Raw genomic sequence first — 19,617 nt, 5'->3', positions numbered from 1 at the left:
TGTTAAAGATTCTTTTTGAATTAAAACCCTGCGATGTTGCTGTGAGATATGGTTGGCCTGAGTGACTCTAGCAGTGATTATAAATGATTCAGATCAAATGGAGGAATGGAACTGAAAGGAACCCTGTAGACAGATCTTCCCTCAGTGATCACAGATAATATTTGTAGTGTTTTGAAGTGCTAATGTAGTGCCTAAAAATGAGCTAACTTCAGAACTCTGTACTTCAGAAAATGTACATGATCCAGACTTCACTGAAGTCAATGAAATTGATGACTTTAACTGCAAGCAACAGTAAAATGTTAATTTAAAATATTTGAGACTTTAGGAATATTCCTTTAGCTTCTGAATTTTCAGCAGACAAAAGAATAAGCGATCCCACCACCCCAAGTCAACATATTTTCTTCATATTCAGTGGTGATATTGTACATTATATGTCCACAACTACAATATCCATGACATCAAAGTTTGATTTTAGTATATTATAAATAGCCACAAGTACAAATACATTTACATTGAAAGAAATGCTATATTCCAGGTCAATAGGTTCAAAAGTCAGACATCTACCCAACTCTTGAATATTGCTGCCACCTTCAGGAAACACATGATAAAAAAAGGACCAAAATATTAATTAGAAAAGAAATTGCAAATAAATCGGAGATTTATGATGCCACTTGGTTATTATATTGTACTTCTGTGACATTAATTTTCATAATGGCATATAAAGATAATTTTATTATCCTCAATTTCCAATAAAGAAGTCCAACGTCAAGAGATTTGCTTAAGGCCAGTCTGAGCCAGTGACACATATGTCCTTAGCTCCTTGAAATTTCACCAAGAAAGATCTGTAGATCAGAAAATAATTTTATTAGCATTTGTTTATTTATATTCTCATTGAAGCTTATTTTGTCTTTGATTCATTGAGGCAGTTACTTAGCGTTGCAGTGTAGATTTAATCACCTCTACTGAACCTCAGTTCCAGTAGTTACTTTTACAACCACACGCACCTCATCTATTGGAAACCACAGCATAAAATACTGATGGAAAAATCAGAGTCTATATATTCACTAAGTTAATTTTTTAATCAATAACATTCCTGATTGTTATTGGGCTGGATGGTTCTGAGTTGGTGCTTTACAATGTTACGTAGGAGTCTTATTAATTTCCTGATAGTTTCTCACTTCATTTTCTCAGACAAAAGAAATCAGGAATAGCAGTGTAAGAACTTCAGTCTTTATGAAATATCAGTATAATTGAAGTTTAATTACCAAATAAGTAAATGGACCCAATTTTATTTTTTATTATTGTAAGAGCTTATATGCAGTTTATATCGGCTTAACTCTCAGTAGTGATACACAAAGTCACCTGATTAACTTTAGACTAAAGTTTACTTCTTTTTTTGTAATGGAACCAGTGTAAATTCTGTAGAGGTATGTTTTAACACAGGCCTTCCAAAAGGAGCTGATAGTATGAGGTGATCAAGCCTGTGACCCTCGTGCCCATTTACCCACTGATTCTTTATTGTTTGTTTTAATGGAAACATCTTGTAATTTATTTCTAACATCTAATTAGTATTTCCTCAGAGTGTGCAGGGAGGAAAGGACAGATGGTCTCCAAAATAGAAAATTTCCTTTGGAGATTATTCAAAAAGACTTTCCCATCAGTAGTAATATTTTAAGCAGTTTCCTTTTTGATACTCATGATTAGATTATGATCTAATGAACTCTCAAAACACGCTCATTGTTCCTCCAAATTTGGGAAACTCCCATGATTACTGGTGTGAGAGGGCAACAAATGCCACAGTGGTCATAAAAGGGTTGATGAAGTGTCTTCATCTTTAATTTGGGGGCTCAAGAACTGCTTAAAGGATGTCAGAGTATTCAGAAAGGTGGGATAGGCTTCTTGTGTTACCTCCAGAGCCAGATTTCACACTCATTTCTCCTTTCCTGACATCTATATCAGTCCTAGTTTGGGAAACTCTGAAGTGGGGATATCCTGTCTCCTCCTGGTCTTGATTTAGCTCAAGAATAAGGTACAGAAAGTGGTTTTGTTTTGGTTTTTATCAACTATTATTTCCCCTCCTCTTTACTTCTTCTTTGGTATGTACTCTTCTGAAAACTGTATCGGCCAAATAAAAGAATCAAGTGAGATTTCAATACATAATGGTTATGTTAAGTTATGTTATGTTAAGTTATTCTAAAACCCAACTTCTTTAGTTTGCTAAAACAAAGATCCTACCTAATGAGTTCTGAAAGTCTTAGTTCAACATTCCTGGAGACATTAGTGGCTATATATCATCTACATAAAATCAAAATCTCTCCATATCTTCGTGTGCCGTCCACAAAAGTGTGGCCTTGTGGACAGTTATGATGAAGGAAAAGAGGGCAGAGCAAAACAGAGCAGAAAGGGAGGAAAGGAGAGAAATTACATCCCTGCTTGAATGACATTAGCACTAAGACCAGTTGTTCCCACTACTACCATTAGCTGTAAAGAAGATTTCTTTGTTGTCCATGGTTTCTTCCTTTCTGAACTGCCACGCTGGAGACACTGCAGGAACATTTAAAATTTACAGAAATTTGAAATAAAGTAGTAATTCAAATCTTTGGACACATTCAAGGTATGTGGAGAGAATCTTCTTATTAATCATGAGGTACAAAAATTAAACTTCTCTGTAATACTTAAATGACTCACATCCCTATAATATTCCACAATGAAACTTTGCTTACCTTAAATGCTACATATTCTAATAACTAGTTTCTTCTAAGTTTCTAAAAGTATAGAAATCAGCACTGTGACTTTCAACTAACATTGAAATCCTAAGAAAACTTGTTTGTATCTATCTATCTCTTGTCTTCCTCAGCTAGGGTTAGGAAGCAGGGGCTTTCCTGTTTGTACCACTGGGAGAGAACATCTGGAATAATTTTGCCATTGAAAAGGATGCCTTGGTCTAAGAGACAGTGGAATCTCACCAGTGTGAAATCCACATGAGCAATTTCACAGTGATAGCAACCTCTCTCATGTGACTGACATCCATCCATGTGAACATAATGCACTTCAGAATAGAGTTGCTCACTCTGGATTATCACCCTCAGAAGCTATCTGCCTGGATGCACCCTAACAATCATGCCAAATGGCACCTGAGATCTGCCAACTTGGCTCAGGAAAAAGGGCTCCAGGTTCCAATTGCTGCAAAACATGTGGCAAAAGAAGCTGGATGAAACACAGGAAGTGGAAGAGAGTAAAAAGGAATGGAAGGATTTCACCACAGGTACCATGAGAACATTTTTCTACAACTGCAAGTTGTCTTATAAGGTGTTTTATAAGATAGGAAAGGCTGCTAAAATGGAGGCTTTTCCAGTAAGGACTAGGAATGCTGAATGTTATGTACATTGGATTTCTTTATTTCATACCAGCCATGAAATTGAGCTGCTGTCATATGATTCAGCACTTATGAAGTGATAGAGGAATTAGAAGTGTTGTACCACAGCACAGCACTTCTCAGTTGGTATGGGGGCAGAAAAGAAGCAAACCTCTCTATTGCCTGTGAAATAAGAGCCTGGGTTGGACCAAGAATAAGCTGCTGTCACTTGTGTCCCACTCCAAAGAGTGCACTTAGAAGACATGGAGAGGGCACGGTGGAACTAACAGGACTCTGGTGAGTCTACTCAGGATCCTTTGCAAGCAGCAGTAAGCAGACAATTTTTCCAGTTTTTATTTTGTGGGTACCTGGGGGCACTGGCCACTTCAAAGCACTGAAGAGAACACTACATGAACCACAGACTCCATTGACACTAATAAAAATCTTGTTTCTGAGGAACTAACAGTAAGTTGGATGTCAGTTTCAATTCCTGGATCAGCATTTCCCAATATAAATAACTGCATTTTACATGCTTGGCCCCAATGTGCTAGTAGTTCTACTGTGAGAAAGTGAATCCCTATCTTTAGGTAGAGCTCTACTAACTGAAGGGGCTACAGATCCACCCACAGGAACATTTCATCATGGAAGATTAGCATTACTGACATAAAGAGTAATGGATAAAAATGTACAATATGCCACTTTCTGTGCTGGCACTGTCAAACATCATCATGAATGTTTATTATAACTCGTTTCTGCTTCTGCTGTTTTCTATTATGTCTTTATTTGTTGAACAGAAAAGAATCCTATTTGCTCTTTTTGTAATATTTCCTCCATCCCAAGATACCTGTGGCTGAATGTTTTCATGAGCTTTGCCGGGGGAAGACCCTAACGATAAACGCATCCCAGTTACCCAAGCCATGGGTTTTCCCTTGCCGTCGCCTGGGTGCAGGGTACAGCACTGAAATAGAGGGGAAAGTACAGATCAATTTGTTGTCAGTGTTATTATTTGGGTCGGTTATTATTTAGCCGACAAAGCCGAGACGACCAAGGGTTCTCTGTGCTCTCGGACCGTGAGAGCCGAACAGCCTCCGTGCGGCGCAGCTGGCCGTTTCATGCCTCAAACCGTTGCCCAGAGGAGGTCCGGGGCCTGCGGCGACGGAGGGCACTGGCGGGGGGGGGCCGGGACCCGGTGCCAGCGAGACCCCAGACCCGCAGGCCGGGCTGCAACACCCACCGTAGCTTACCGCTCCCGAGCCGGGGGAGCAGACAGCGGGCTGAGGCGGCCCGGCCCTCCCCGGTCCCGCCGGCCTCTCGCGATGTTGCTACGGGCTCTGCGAGACTCGGTAGCGGGCGCCGCCGGTTGCTAAGGGCCGCCGCCCGGGGAGGGCAGCCGCCGCCTCAAGGTGAGGGGTTGGCTCGGGGGGGCTTCGTGCGGGGCGAGGGGAGAGCAGGCGGCGATGGGCCGCGCACGGTGACGCCGCTCTCCACAGTCCGCCGGGACTGGCGGGGCCTGGCCAGGCCTAAGCCCCCCGCGGCCTCGGGCTGGGCGGAACTGGGAGTGCGGGTCCTTGGGGCCGGGCCGGGCCGCGCCGGGCCGGGAGGGGGGGGGCCCGGCACCCCGGGGATCCCCGGAGGGGTAGGCCGGGTCGGCTGGCTGCGGCGGCAGGGGTGCTCAACTGGTGCCTGGGGCGAGCGTGGTGTCCTGGTAAAGCCCCTCTGTGCTTTGGGAGTAGGACCTGGGCAGGTTTAGCCTCTTCTCCTGATGCTTTTGAAAAGACAGGCTGCTTTCGTGCGTGCGGTGTCACGAGAAATCTGGCTACTGCCCAAAACTGACACGCAGTTGAAATGACTGACGATAAAAATCGAGAGGGGGTAGGAATTCTCACACTGCTTGTGTTTCCTTGAACTGCTGTTCTTTGTTTGTTGCTAAAATTACCACTTTTTTTTTTTTTTTTTGGTTCAAAACCTTGCTCAAGCAAAGGCTCGTGTAAGGATAAATGCTGGCTACAACAGGCCCTTTCCTGAATCATACCGTGGGATTTGTGGGGCAGGATTTGCAGTTGCAGGACAGTGCTGGGGAGAGTAATTTGGACTTGAGGAGACTGTACAAACTGGGCTTGGGGTAAGGTTTCTTAGGGAGAAAATGATAGCATGATTTTTTCTTGGAAACTGAGTGGGAGATATGCCTGCTGGGGAAAAAAAAAACCCAACAAGCCACAAACTTACCAAAAAAACCCAACGCAACAAGCCACAAACCTTTACAAATTAATTTTAGGATACATGTCTCTGCTAGTGATTGTATAAGTCAAATAAGACTTTTCAAAGCAAAGTGAGGGTGAAACTGCAATATTCTCGTAATTTGTCTCAATGAATAATTGGAGTGGGGCTTTGCACTTATATCCAACCAAACTTTAAAAAATGCCTAGTTATACCAAAATACTAAGTGATTTTTTTTTTTTTTTTGGCAGGAGATTAGGATGCATCAATGTTAAGGTCAAAACCACTTTTGAATGGTTTATATAGACCTAAAAGTACATTGACTTTGATTATGTCTCTTGAGACTGTAATTATAAGACAAAGGGCTGCAAATCAGGGAGTTAAGATTATTACAAAGGATTTTTTGAAATTTATTTTAATACTACTCAGATCATTGAGTTAATGTTGAATTGTGCTTGATCAAAGTAAAGTGTTCAGCACCTGTGTTACTTACCATAGAGAACTGCTAGCTCAAGGAACTGTTACCTTTCACAAAGGACGACTCCTCCAGCTAGTGCTATATGGCTTTGATTGGTTTTTTTTGTTAGATAATACTGTTTAAGTCTGAAGAAGTGATTTATTTTCTTTTCTAAGTGTGCGTATTGTTTATTCATAGGTGCTTAGAGAGTCTTTGATAGACCTTTTTTTTCCTAAAAAAAAAAAAAGTCAAAGGTCTCTAAATCATTCTTCCACAGACTAGACATGTATAAGGTAGAACTGCCACTGGGAGTTGGAAGCATTCCTTGCCATATAAAGAAGTTTAAGCCCTGAACTTAGGTTAATTAGTAAATAAAGATAGAAATGGGGCTTTGGTTTTTTTTTGGTTTTTTTTTTTTTTTTTTAGTCCTTGGAAATTAAACAGATAAGACACCGTCTTCTAGAATTGGCAGATACTGCGAGTTTCTCACTGCTGCTGCTCCCAGTTTTTCCCAGTAGCTGTAGTGTTGTTAACTTGGCAGGGCTCTGTCAAGGCAGTGCCATTGATTACCCCAGGGAAATTAAACATTTCTGACAATTGAACGTGGCCCCTGTTGCTTGCAAAAATTGACAGCACCTTTGATCGTGGGCATGGCAGCAGCTTTGAGTAGAGGGATCCACAAATCAGAACTGGGTGGTAATAGTGGATGAGAAGAAGCTGAGAGACTTGTAGCAGTTTCTTATCAAGATATGATCATTACAACTGTAAAAAAAAAAAACACTTTTTTTTTTTTTTTTTAATGATGATATAGTCTTGTGCCTGTTTGATGGGCAAGTCCACAAGCAACAACAAACAGGAATATTCAGGATTTTCTTAATGCAATATGTCCTTTAACAATATTGTACTAAGATAACAGGAGGTTTATGAAAACTGATTTGATTATTTTGTTTCCAGTTTGTCTGAAGATAAGCCCTATCAAATATTTCTTGTCTGTGGTCATGTCTTTTGATAGCATAATCTCATGTTGTTGATAACAGGAAAAAAGTGGCAATTTAAGAGGTTTATGCTTTTCTTAGCATCTTGAGGGGAGAAAAAAACCTGATACTAAAAAAGTATGTTATTCTTATATTTGCTTTGTACAGATGTCTCACTTTACAAGTAAAGATGAAGCTCTGTTACAGTCTATGCTTAGACAGTTGCTGCAGAGTGTGAAGGAGAAAATCACTGGAGCCCCATCAGTAGAATGTGCAGAAGAGATTATCTTGCATTTGGAGGAAACGGATGAGAATTTTCACAAGTAAATATATTTTTGCTGCTTTTAGGATTTTGAAGGAGGTGGAATGTGTTGACCTGTATTATTTCTGGGAAATGTTTACAATTTATATTGCTATCTGAATGTGTATGTATTTTTTTGTATAGGTATTACTGCCCCTTATCAACTCTCAGCAGATGCTAATTTAGAAAAGAAAATTAATTTTACCATTTTTTTCTGTGGGTTTTTTTTTTTCGCTCTTGGTAATAGATTATTTTTACTGTAATAGCAATTGATGAGCTGTTTGTGAGAGGGAAACTTACAGAACTGCCTAACAGCCACTCTGATGCATGTGTACATGTAAAGTCCTAAATGCACAAACAAACAGAAGCTAGAAGGAATCCTCACTGAAGGCTATCAGGCAGTGTTTTGACACCTGCTAGACAATATAATTTTGGTAAATATTCAGAAGGCTATTTGGTTTCCATATTTGATTGTTCTATCTGGCTTATATTATTGAAACTTTGTATATCTTATCAGGTAGTTGTTATTTAAATTTATGTTTTGAATAAAGCAGAAATGTATCCCCATCTCACTTCTGTTAAATCAAACTTGACCTTGTGACCTCACTTACAAGCAATCTAGATTTCTGGAGCCCACACTCCTCTTTCCTTTCCATGATATTCTAACTAACGTGTTTGCTTTTTTACTACATGGGAGTCAAAAGAGTATCAAAGAGTATCAAGCTGAAATGACCTTGAAGACATTTTAATAAGGACCAGAATTCTGTGATCTGATGACTTCTGAGAAAGCTGGTTCCCTGCCTGTTTTTTTTAGAAGTGGCACTATCTACATTCTCTTAAATTTGCCTACTTTTTAGCATTGCTTTGTCAGTGGTAGAAGTTAGGTAAAAGTAAGTAACTTAAATAGAACTAGAGTTTCTCTAAAATTTCACTGTGATATTTAAACTTTCATGCTTTTATATATTCTGAAGATGCTAAATGCTTTAAAATATATTTTATCTCCATTTTAATTTGTATTACAAGTTGTATCAGATAACACTTTCATTGTCAGCCTGGCCAATTTTGAGGACCAGGTTACTGGGTGAGTTAAAAAGTTAGTTATAAGCATATCGAAGTTAAAAATTACATGTACTTTTGAAAGAAAAACATTTTTATTTAAAGGAAGACATGTACAGTAAAAACCCCCAAATGACCAAAAACCTATGAAATAACTTCTCTCAATATTTCTTCTGAGGACTTACTAGGAGAATACCCAGGGTGAGGGGGTAAAGTCTACAGCTAGTGGAGACAATGCATACATAGCTTTCCCCTTTAGAACAGTGAAACCATGCCATCCATTACTCTTTCTGGTATGTTAAAAAATTACTGATCCTAAAGATACTTTCCTTTCATGAGAGAAGTTTTAACTTGCGTTTAATGAAAAATCAAGTGTTGCTTTAAATACGGGATGCGAGCATTACTCTCGGGCGCCGGAGTATTTCTGAAGGTATTCTAGTCTTGTGCATGACCCACGGCAGTATAGGTTGATTTTCATGGAAGGTCAGAGAAGTCATATGGTGATTTATTAGTGAGACCATTAAGAAACTTTCTCCTTGACCTTTACCCATCCATCCAGACTGCAAGCTCCTTTATTAGTAGTGTGTGCTATTGGATTGTCCAATACACTAATTCAGCTCAGCATTTTGATCAGCACTGTTTCTGCCTCATGGTTATTTTGCCTCAGTAATTTTATCAGATTTTGAGGCCTTACTTAATCCTTTGTTCCCACTTTGATGTAGAAAAGGCAGAAACACAAGATCCTCAGAAAGCTAATAAAAAGAAAAATTGAATCAAGTTAAAAATGTATGTGCAGTAGTAGAAATCAGGATTTTTAACTATATAAGTAGCATGTTTTCTGTTATTTTTTTCCTTAAATTAAAGTCCTAGAGTTTTTATAACACTTTTTCTTTTTTTTTCTGATGCTTCCTTTGTAAGCCCAAGCAGTTCAGTCTGACATGATTCTGTAGTAGTAGTTCTATCATTGCTGAAACACTTATTTGTTACAAAACATTTTTAAGGTGGAAGAATGATGCAGAAGATCAAGGCTAGGACATCAAGCAGACATAAACTTAGTGGCATGAATAATGATGCGATTGCTGTGTATTTCGTCACGAAGCAGCCACTACAAAACTGTATACCCTGGAAATGTTACTGTCGTAAAACAAATGGGAGGAAGTTTTATGAAAGCTTTTATTCAGCGGAGTGTCATGTGCAGTTTCATTATTGCAGGAGTAAAAAGCTAGCCTTGAAGACAAATGAAAATGTGAATAAACATGTTTGTATGTTTGCATCTTTCTTGAGATGCATTTCTGTTGCCGTCATTGAGAATGGAAGTGATACAGGGATGGAAATAAGTGTGAAATTAAATAAAAAACCCCAATGACTATTATACCTGATAGAACTTGAGGTGGGCAGTCCAGTGAAGAAGTATGTATCATGATATAAGACATAAGTTTCTGTGCTTATTTTTTTTCATGTATCTTGAATGTTGGTTTGTTTTTTTTTTTTAAATATCCAAGAAAGACAATAGCTACTGCCTATTGTAACAGTTGCTTTTATGTATATTTGCATGTTATAGCTTTGGACTCTGTACTTACATGGTGAACTGACTTTTTTATTCAATTTTTTCTCACTCTGTGTTTATCCAAATTAACACAAAGTAGTTGCACATCTGCATTTGATATAATGAGACTATAATAATGCATCTACGTCTGTTTTATGTATGATTACTTTTTTTGTATGTTCCTGTTTGCCTTGTCCTTTATGCAAATCAGAAAACTAACAAAAAAAAAAGTTTATATATTCTGAGCACTACTTTTTAGCAATTTCTATAGCTAATACAGAGTTTGAGGACCCAGCGAGGGTCTTTTGTTTGAAATCCCCCTCTGATTATTCTTTTGTTTAAACTAGTTGCTGTGAATATCTAGTAAGAGGACTACAAAGTACTAATTTCCTTATATTTAACATGTACATGTAATCACATCTTCTACATATAGTCACGACACAGAGACTTTCATAAGCCTTAGACGTGCTTATATGTTAGAATTTATAATTTAAGTTTTCTGTGTTTCTTTTAATTTTGTATGTGTACTGCATAAATCGTAGTACCAGATCAATATACCGTAAGAGTGCTATATTCAGGATGCTCCAAGCAATGGTTCTTTTTGAATTTTAGGTTTGACATTTCTTGATATTCTATGATTTTTATCTACAAAAACTTAACCTTTGTCTGAGTAGATTTTTACATTTAGAGAAGCACAAAGGGAAATTAGAAACTATTTGTTATTGTTTCTTCCTGGAATATGCTGATAATGACCATACTTAAGAAAATAAAACTTCATTATGTTTTTTTACACTGTTGAAGTTTATTTCTCTGCAAGTCTACCTTAAAGTAACAGGTCTGCTGGCAGAGAAGACAGCTAATGTTAATACAATGTTGAACATGTTTGATGGTGAGCTCAAGGAAATCTGTTGCATTTAAATTTTGTATATCTGTTGCAGCTATGAGTTTGTGAAATACCTTAGACAATATATAAATAATACTGTGGGATCTGTGATTGAAGAAGAAACAGAAAAATGTACTTCTGCTCAAAATCAGGGTGAAGTATCTGGCTATGACACACTTGTCCAACATGTTACTAAGAAGACTCGTGAATCAAAAGAGTGAGTGTATGCATGTCATTCACATTTTTGTTTCTTCTTGGTCTTTGTCTTCCTTTCTTCTTTCCAGAACTTGTTCTGAAAAAAAATAAATCCTTAATGTGTAACAATAATGATTCTTAGCTTTCAAAAATCAGTGCTAAGCAATTCAGATATTCCCACTCTACGTTGCAATTTGTCATGCTTTGTCTCATTTTGGAATTAAGATTATGAACTATTGCATAAAAAGATTGGTAGCAAATCCATGAAGTTTTTGATGTATCTAGGACTGGAGTTGGGCAGGGGTAAGACTTGAGAGAAGCATCACTACTTCATGCTATTTCACTAGATGCAAATTAAATCCTGTTGTGATACGGAAGTTGGCCTAAAGGAAAAATTTGTTTTATTGGGTATTATGGATTGATAATTTCATGACATATAAATAGAGAGTCTACATGACAATGTTGTTTTTTTTTTTTAAAAAAAAAAAGAAATTAAAAAAAAATTAGAATACATGTGTATTTTTTAGGATTGCTTCCTTGGGATATAGCCAGGTGTCTTGTGAGAGTAGTATGTTCAGTCAGATCTTCTTTCATTGACTGGTTTAAAAGTTGAAATTTGAGCTATCTTGCTCTCTATTTTAGTGTACATGGCAAGATACTTCTGCAGTGCTGTCTGTATAATGTAGAACTGGTACGTGGACTAACTGTGTATAATTATTCAAAGTTTTTTGACTCAGCCTATCAGGTGGCCAGAAATCAGCACGTTAGTGTGTAAAACCACTTATCGGCATATTACAGTGTCTGTGGCTTTGAATTGGCTTTGAATACCACATTTTGTAAAGAAACCTTATATAGAAAAACCTCAGTGAGTACCAGTTAAATTATTTTCTTAGTCATCTCTTCCCTACTAACTTTCTTCACCTTCCTATGAACGTTAAAATAACTTTTCCTTGGAATACAGAGGCTGGTAGCTCTCTTACTGAATTTTTTTTTTTGCTTTAGATTTCAAATGTGCATAGGCAGATAACTGCCATGATTCTTAAAAGAAATGGTCAGTAGTACTTAGAAAATGCATTTTAGTATATATGGTTGTTATTTCTGGAAAATATGTAAGACTTCAAAAGTTTAATCTATGCATCACATTGTTTCTGTAATTCCTGTACAAAATCTAACTACGTGATAGTGCTTAAAGCAGTTCTAAGAATATGGTTTCTTTAATTAAAACAAACGGTATACTTTCGTCATCATAGTGAGTCAGGTCCTTGCCTCTCTCTTTTTTTAATTGTCAGAGAGAGCCATGATGAGGCCTTTATTGAGGTTGAGCCATTACAGTGTGAAAACAATGAAATTAAAGTGAGAACCTGAAATGGTGAATATTAAAAAATGAAAACCAACCAACCAACCCGCCACTATTTTAGCGTCAGTGGTAATTTTTATGTGTTGCAGAGGAAGAAACCAAAAGGACAGTTTTTGTCTCTCCTATATTTTAGCCACTAAAATGATTTTATACGCTACTTCTGCTGAACTATTTTTTAACTCATTTTTATTTTATCTTAACTTCATCTCCATCTCTATTTTTAGTGAAACTAGGATCTTACTGTGATGCCTATTATTTACTATGTGTCTTCAGTAAGAAAGGAATTAAAAATAGTGTGTTTTCTGTTCTAGAAGATTTTATTTTCTGTTTATTTTAAGAAGGTTTCTTACCTAGAAGTACACAGAAATATATTTTATGAACCATGCTTTTGTAGGGTCCTTTTCTTGTCACCTGTCTGCAAGGATTCTAAACTCTGATCGAGCATTATTTGGTCTCACTGTGATGGTCTTGAAATAATTTCAGGATCAATCAAGGTTCCAACTTTGTTCATTGCAATTACTCATTTTCTGCGATAGGTAGTGTGCTTAAAGGTGTTTATGGAGAAAAATGTTAATAATTGGACTCCTTAGTGATATATTCCACATTTCCATAGTACAGTTATTTATGTTAGAAAGCAATTCTTAATCAACTACACTTGACTTTTATTTTCACCTAGAATATAGATGTTAGGATGACTGTTTTTCAGATTATGCTGCTTGTGTCTTTTTGTTTCAAGGATCAGGACCTTATGGTTCTTGTGCTTGTTAAAGTTTGTAGAAGAAGCTCCAATGAACTAAATGTGTGTCTTATATTTTTAATTTGAGGGATAGGAGAGTATTAAAGCACAATATGGTAATTTATATCTTTGGTGACTATAAAATACATAATAGTAACCTTAAGTAAAAAGTACTTGAAATAAAATAGCAACATTTTACAATAGGATGTTTTTCTGAAGCAGCTTTTATTTTGAATTGCTTCCTTGTGGATATTGTTATTTAGTTTATGTAACTTAGAAAAACTCTAGTTTTGTTGAAAGGAAAGTGCATGACCTGTACTCAAGATGATGTGTTCTCTTCTGTTGGTTCTGTGCAAGGCTTATAGCAGAAGAAAAATTGGATTTTGAACTTGAAGCAACATAAACAGTAACAAGCGTGAGAACTGGCCTGTTTTCTCGGGGACGGATTCTCCCTTTTGGAGGATTCACATTGTTCTTTCTGAAGAACTTCTCAGAACAGGATTATGTTAGTGGTATTTCATTGAATGACATTAGAAGGGCAAAAAGGACTTTTATTACAATTTTAAGATATAGTTATCTGAAACATTTAAGATACATACATGTTTTGTTGCTCATTTTGGATTTGTGTTTGTTTTTCATTCATTTCTGTAAATTCAGTGAGTTTGGGACTAAGTAGCATTATGCCATGTTCAGCTATTCATAATTTTTTTTTTAATTAGTGATTTTAATGCTCTTTAATATTAAAATCATCTTTAATTTGAAGGTACAGAGAAATGATGCATACCTTGAAGAATGTAATGATGGTTGTGGTTGAATCTTTGATTAACAAGTTTGAAGAAGATCGAATGCGAAATAAGGAGCTGGATAGTAAAACAAAGAAAGAACATCAGAGTGGCTATTACACAGACAACTGTTCTGACAGTGATTCCTCGTTCAACCAAGTACAGTGTGTTTTCTATCTCTGTTATGAAATAAGCGTGATACTGCAGAATTGTTAAGTTTCTCTCAGTGGATATTGAGAAGCAGTCCTAGAAAAAGATTCACCCTTTCTGTCTTTGTTGTATCCTAAAACGAATTAATTACCTTTCTTTCACTATGAAGTATTAAACTTATACTGGCTATGTAACTTTTAAAACAGCATATGATAGATCAGATGAATATGATGCCCATATGCTCTGAAGTATATATGCAAGTACTGCACAGAAAAAGATAAAATAATGGTAAAAACAGTACATTGTGTAAATTTTTGTGACTTTACTTTGGGAGTGAAATAACGTGCAGTTCATTCCAAACTGCTGCACTATGCTATATTACTTACTGAATGAATTATTATAGCAGATTTTATGAGGATACAGGAAACTTCTAAGTAAACTGAGGTAAAACATGTAATGAGATTTTTGTTGCTGTAAATTTAACTTTGGGCAAATTGCAGAAAAGATTTAGAATGTTGACTTTAATGTTAAATTAGTATAAATGTTGAAGTCCTAATTATTAGAAGTAAATTAGATATCATAAAGACTGATGATTTTGATCTTCTACTCTTCAGTTTAATAAAATATTCTAATGATCATTTTACAATGTTTATTATAGAGTTATACGTTCATGAGTCAAGAACAACTGCAGCTGCTTGTAGAAAGACTTGACCCTATTCAGCCTAAGGAAGTAAGTTTAAAAGAAGAAATAAAATGTTAATACAAATGAATGTTTGTGGCATATTGGAAAACAGACTGTATGTACTTAAAAGTTTGTATGTACCTTAGTGGAATTTTGTCTTTGTTGGTTCATAGGTCTTTGCTTCAGTGCAGTAACTGCTCTGCAGTGCAGTATCTCATTGTTCATAACCATCTGGTTCAAAAGCTAGTGCTGCAGCTAGTATATATAGATTTATTAATTTTTTTTTTTTTTTGTTCAGAGTTTATATGCTATAGTTGGGAATTTTTATTTTGGAAAAAAGTTGTTATGTGAGAAACAAAGTTATTGAGGCTTATTTTCTTGTATACGTGCCTGTTGCCCTTCTTGGTAACTTCCATGTTGTCCTTTGTGTTACCCCTATCAGAAGAGAGAGAAGCCTGCTGATTTGCCTACAAGCTGCTGCTCGATGGAATATATGAAATACAATTTAGGTTTGCCTTCCTGTCAGTGGCAGTACTAATTTGAGCCTCTAGCCACCAATCAGCACCAACTGCTGATACTTTTGAAGCTTGGAGAAACAGCATTTTTAGAGTGCTGTCTCAGTAAAATTTGTGTGGGATTATCTGGCAGTTGAAAAAGGCACAGTAGATAGAAACTGGTATAAACTTTGGGATCAAGTTTTCTTAGAAAACCAGGTAAAAAGCCTGATGCTATTAAATATTGTTAAAACTTCCTACAGATAGTTTCAGTAATATGAAATAATTAGAGATTACAATTGTCTACAAATGGAGTAAAAAAGAGTTATTTGAAATTATATAGATTATAATGCTGATGAAAATTCAGCAGTAAAACACAGTGTCTAGTAACACTGTTTCCACTTTCCCTTACTGACTTTTAAGAGAGCTGCTGGGCACATTTGTAGTATTTGGTGGTGATAGTTTCCTATATTCCCTGATAAAAAAAATTGATTATAAGCCGAAAGTAGAACATAATCTTTGCATCCAGTATTCAAAACCTATATAAAATGGTTTTGTTACTTCTTCAAGTATATATTTGGTTTTGTTTTTTTTTTTTTTTTCTCAGTGATGCAGTGTTTTGTCTAAATCACCATAAAAATATGGCAGAAGAATAGTATTCTGGAATTCCTTACCTGTTCTATAGCCAGATCCTGTTCCTTCCTTCAAATTATATTGTAAATTACCTATTTGAGAGGCTGCTGTGAACAGATTTGTGGTGTTTATCTTTTTGACCACTTCAGGTTCGCCAAGAAGCATTGCAGACATTGTGCTTTGCCCCTCCCTCTGATGTGCTGAACTCTGAGAGTTGGCCAAATCTGCGTAAGCATCTAACAGTGTCTCTGTCAGACCCTGATGCAACATTCAGTGTAAGCTAATGTTCTATATTTAGTTATCAGAAGTGTAGCCTTAGTAAAGAGTACTGAAGAGGATTAAGAAGTTACATGTGTATTATGAGTAGTCCAGCAGGGTCCCAAGACATTGTATTAGTTGTGTATATATATCAGATGAAATCTTTTTGAAGTAAAAGAGCTATATGATTCCAGTAGGTCCTGATTTAAAGGATTACAACAGGATTTCAATAGGATTTTTAGAGACTGATTTAGAGATTTAGATATCTTTTAATGATAATGAAGAAGTTTGAATGTGTTTTAGCAAACAGACATAAAAATAAATTGACAAAAGTCTTCTGTAAAACATGTCATGTTAATATTTCCTATTTAGGTCAGGTACATGCTCCATGACGATGAGAAAATGATACATGGTAATATTACAGGTGCTGATGAGGAAAAAAAATAGCAGCCGCTGAAACTGCTCTTAGATTATTTATTATGCCAATTAAGCCTTTTTTTTCTTTTTCTTTGAATTTTAAAATGATTATCAAATAAATGTAAATGTTGCCCCAGCTGCTGACATGTATTTCTCTTTCAGCTTATATGGTCTACAGTTTCTTTTGAAACAGTGCTAGTTACAAGTCATTGGTACATTTAATAACTTAAAAATGTTAATGGAAAAGTAGAGTAATGTTCCCTGATCTTTGTATCTCAGTGAGGCTTTGCATTGATGCTGTCAGTTAAAATATTCACATAAAATTTCCTTCAGACTGTAGGTTTCTGTGGTCCCAAACTGTGTATTTTTATAAAATACGCTAGAGATATCTGAGCAATATGTAATACTAAGAGTAATGCCACTACATATTGATTATTGTGCAATAATAATACACAGTTACATGACTATTTAATACATTGCTTGCTTTTTCTCCCTTAGGAGAAAATTCTTAGGTTCTATGCAAAATCCTTTTCTTCTTCTCCGTTTAATATGACAAGAGAAGTCTATACAAGTTTAGGTATGTGCGTTTAATTACATTTAAGACTTCATTAGTCATGTACTTCCTGAAAATCAGTTAACTTCTATAATGAAGCTGTATAACACAGTCTGTTTTGCCACTGTTGTCATGAAGGTGAGGTTTGTTTTTCTTCTTTTTTTTAGCAAGACACTTGGAGTTGTATTTTCTTTCTGGAGAATATTCTCTTCGTATTTCAGCTGGTCTGGATGTATCTAACACAGATATAAATCATTTACTTAAAAAGGTATAAATGAAGCTTCCATACCTTTTTTGTCAATAATAAATTATCGTGCATTATTTATTTTTTAATTTTAATGATTATACTTTCAGGTCCGCCTTTTAAATGAGTACCAAAAAGAAGCTCCCTCTTCCTGGATTCGTCATCCAGAAAAGTATGTCATTTTCAAAAACCTGTCACTGTTTCTTAATTTAATGATTTTTGACATATAATTAGATGCATATAATTACAGCAAAAGGTTGATTACAGAATGCACAGATGACTGGTCAGTGATAATGCAGGGAAATATAAATAGAGGGTGGGAAAAGTCGAATAGGGAGGTTGGGTAGGAGTAGCCATGTGTCATATTGAGCTGCTTACTCAGCTTTTGAGGTGTTCTAAATGCTTTTTGACAAAAATAATTTTGGTATTTTACAAAGTAGCAAGTGTAATACAATGTATAATCATGTAGTAGAATACACATGTATGTTGTTATTAGTTTTATTCATGGTAATACAAAGAATTAATAGCCTTCCAAGATCAAATTAAAGATGTTGGTATTTATGGTTTAGCTGAACAATGAGGTTTTACCAGAAAATTGTTCCTGAGTATTACTGGTGGAAAGATTTAAGTGATTTTTGTTTTCTGTTCATTTTTTTCCTATCTGTGTCATAAGGTATATGGAAGAAGTAGTGGAGAGTACCTTGTCGCTTTTGTCAGTGAAACACGAGCCTAATCATCCTGCCTCTCCAGATTTTTTAGGTCCAATCTACTTCTTGGCTCTGCTAGATATCAAAGCAGCATGGTTTAAAAAGTGGACGGTAAGCAAAAAAAAAACTCATCCCAGCAAACTGTTACTTGTTCGTGACTGACATGTATTTTGAAAAGTTTGATTTATGACTGTTATTATCACAGACCTACTGTGACCTGATAACAACCCATAATGAGCACTGTAATTAAGGAAGTCTGGGAATTTCTTTAGGCATTTATGTCCTTTGCCGTTTATCACTACTCTCTCTCTCTCCGTTTCTATTCAGTTACTAGTTTTTGTAAAATTTCTGAGAACTTACTGTTCTTTGGGACTTCAGTCTCTTTGTCATAATTGACTGACAGCTATCAAAAGATGCAAATATTTTTCTGGAAGAAGTGATGAGCATGAAAGTACAGTTATATATATGATATGCTGCACACAGCTTGCTGAACTCCAGTAGACATTAGAGCTTTTTGCAGCCTACCATATATAAACTTGTAATTTAGGATTTACATGGCAATGTCAAAACAAGTAGTCTAACATTTCAGCATAGTTATTGTTTTTCTGTTTATTTTGTGTTCTACTACACGTTTTTCTACTGATTTATTTATTTATTTTTTTTTTTGGTAATCTTAAATGTACTGCAGATAAAAGGCTCAGTAAGTGTAATACTGGCTTACACAAGCTAGAGTTCAATACATTGAATATGTACTGTGCACAGGATCCCTAATAAAATGGGATCAGAGATGATTTCTACTTTTAAATTAAAAAATAAGACTTATATGTTTGAACTTAACATAGGTGGTCTTTGTCATTTTAGCATGCGTATTACAGCAGAACAGTGGTACTTAGGCTTTTGGAAAAGAAGTATAAATCTTTGGTAAGTATTTCCCAAGGCAAATTTACTTAAAACTGGTTCTTCCTTTGCACGTTGTGGTTTCTTTCATTTTTTTCCCTTTTGTCAGAGCTATTCTATATTTTTTAGCTAGGTGAGACTTTTATATTCTAAACTTTAAAAAAAAAAAAAATTAAATTTCTGTTTGCTTAGATGAATCATAGTTAAATGCAAAGAAGGATATGTAACCAGCTCTGAGTAACGGGAAATTTGGATATTTTATAGCAGGTGTTTAATTGTGATTATTATTTATTTATTCTTTATGTTGCATTCATATTTAGAATTATTTCTGACAACGTCTAAAAATAACAAATGGTGCCTGAAACAATCGTGAAAACTCTATGCTGAATTTGGATTTTTGGTGGAAAGAGACTGAAAAACCACCATTGTGTTCTTTAAGTTGTGATGTGAAGCGTTAAGATTTCGAAGTGTCAGCAGAATAGATCAAACTGGGAAGACATCTTCAGTAATGTAGGCATTAATCCTGTCACATTTTCTGTATGAGCAAATCTCTTCACTGGGATGGAAGTTTTGTTGTTTTCAGTAAGATCAGTACAGATGTGCGATCCATTCCTATAGACAGGACTGTGGCTATGTTCTGTAAAATCTTGTAATACAAATGAAATTTAAAATATATGTGACTGATAAAACCTTAAGATGGACAAGGATACAGACAGCTGTAGA

The 19,617-nt window shown here is 35.9% G+C and overlaps 1 protein-coding gene across 1 annotated transcript in view; it reads left to right on the top strand.

The window, feature by feature from the left end:
- Positions 1–5,095: 5,095 nt before the first annotated feature.
- The window catches only part of TBC1D32 (TBC1 domain family member 32), an 85,243-nt gene continuing 70,721 nt past the window's right edge, over positions 5,096–19,617 (top strand). The window contains exons 1-11 of the mRNA XM_086744331.1: positions 5,096–5,227; positions 7,172–7,326; positions 10,845–11,006; positions 13,841–14,018; positions 14,668–14,739; positions 15,968–16,093; positions 16,992–17,070; positions 17,214–17,314; positions 17,401–17,462; positions 17,964–18,108; positions 18,859–18,918. Coding sequence (XP_086600457.1) covers positions 5,201–5,227; positions 7,172–7,326; positions 10,845–11,006; positions 13,841–14,018; positions 14,668–14,739; positions 15,968–16,093; positions 16,992–17,070; positions 17,214–17,314; positions 17,401–17,462; positions 17,964–18,108; positions 18,859–18,918 — 1,167 coding nt within the window. The 5' untranslated portion in view covers positions 5,096–5,200. The remainder of the gene's footprint in view (positions 5,228–7,171; positions 7,327–10,844; positions 11,007–13,840; positions 14,019–14,667; positions 14,740–15,967; positions 16,094–16,991; positions 17,071–17,213; positions 17,315–17,400; positions 17,463–17,963; positions 18,109–18,858; positions 18,919–19,617) is intronic.

Source organism: Chlamydotis macqueenii, chromosome 3 (assembly GCF_036417535.1).
Source record: "Chlamydotis macqueenii isolate bChlMac1 chromosome 3, bChlMac1.mat, whole genome shotgun sequence".
NCBI classification, from domain to species: domain Eukaryota; kingdom Metazoa; phylum Chordata; class Aves; order Otidiformes; family Otididae; genus Chlamydotis; species Chlamydotis macqueenii.
This window is presented reverse-complemented; position numbering and strand designations above follow the sequence as displayed.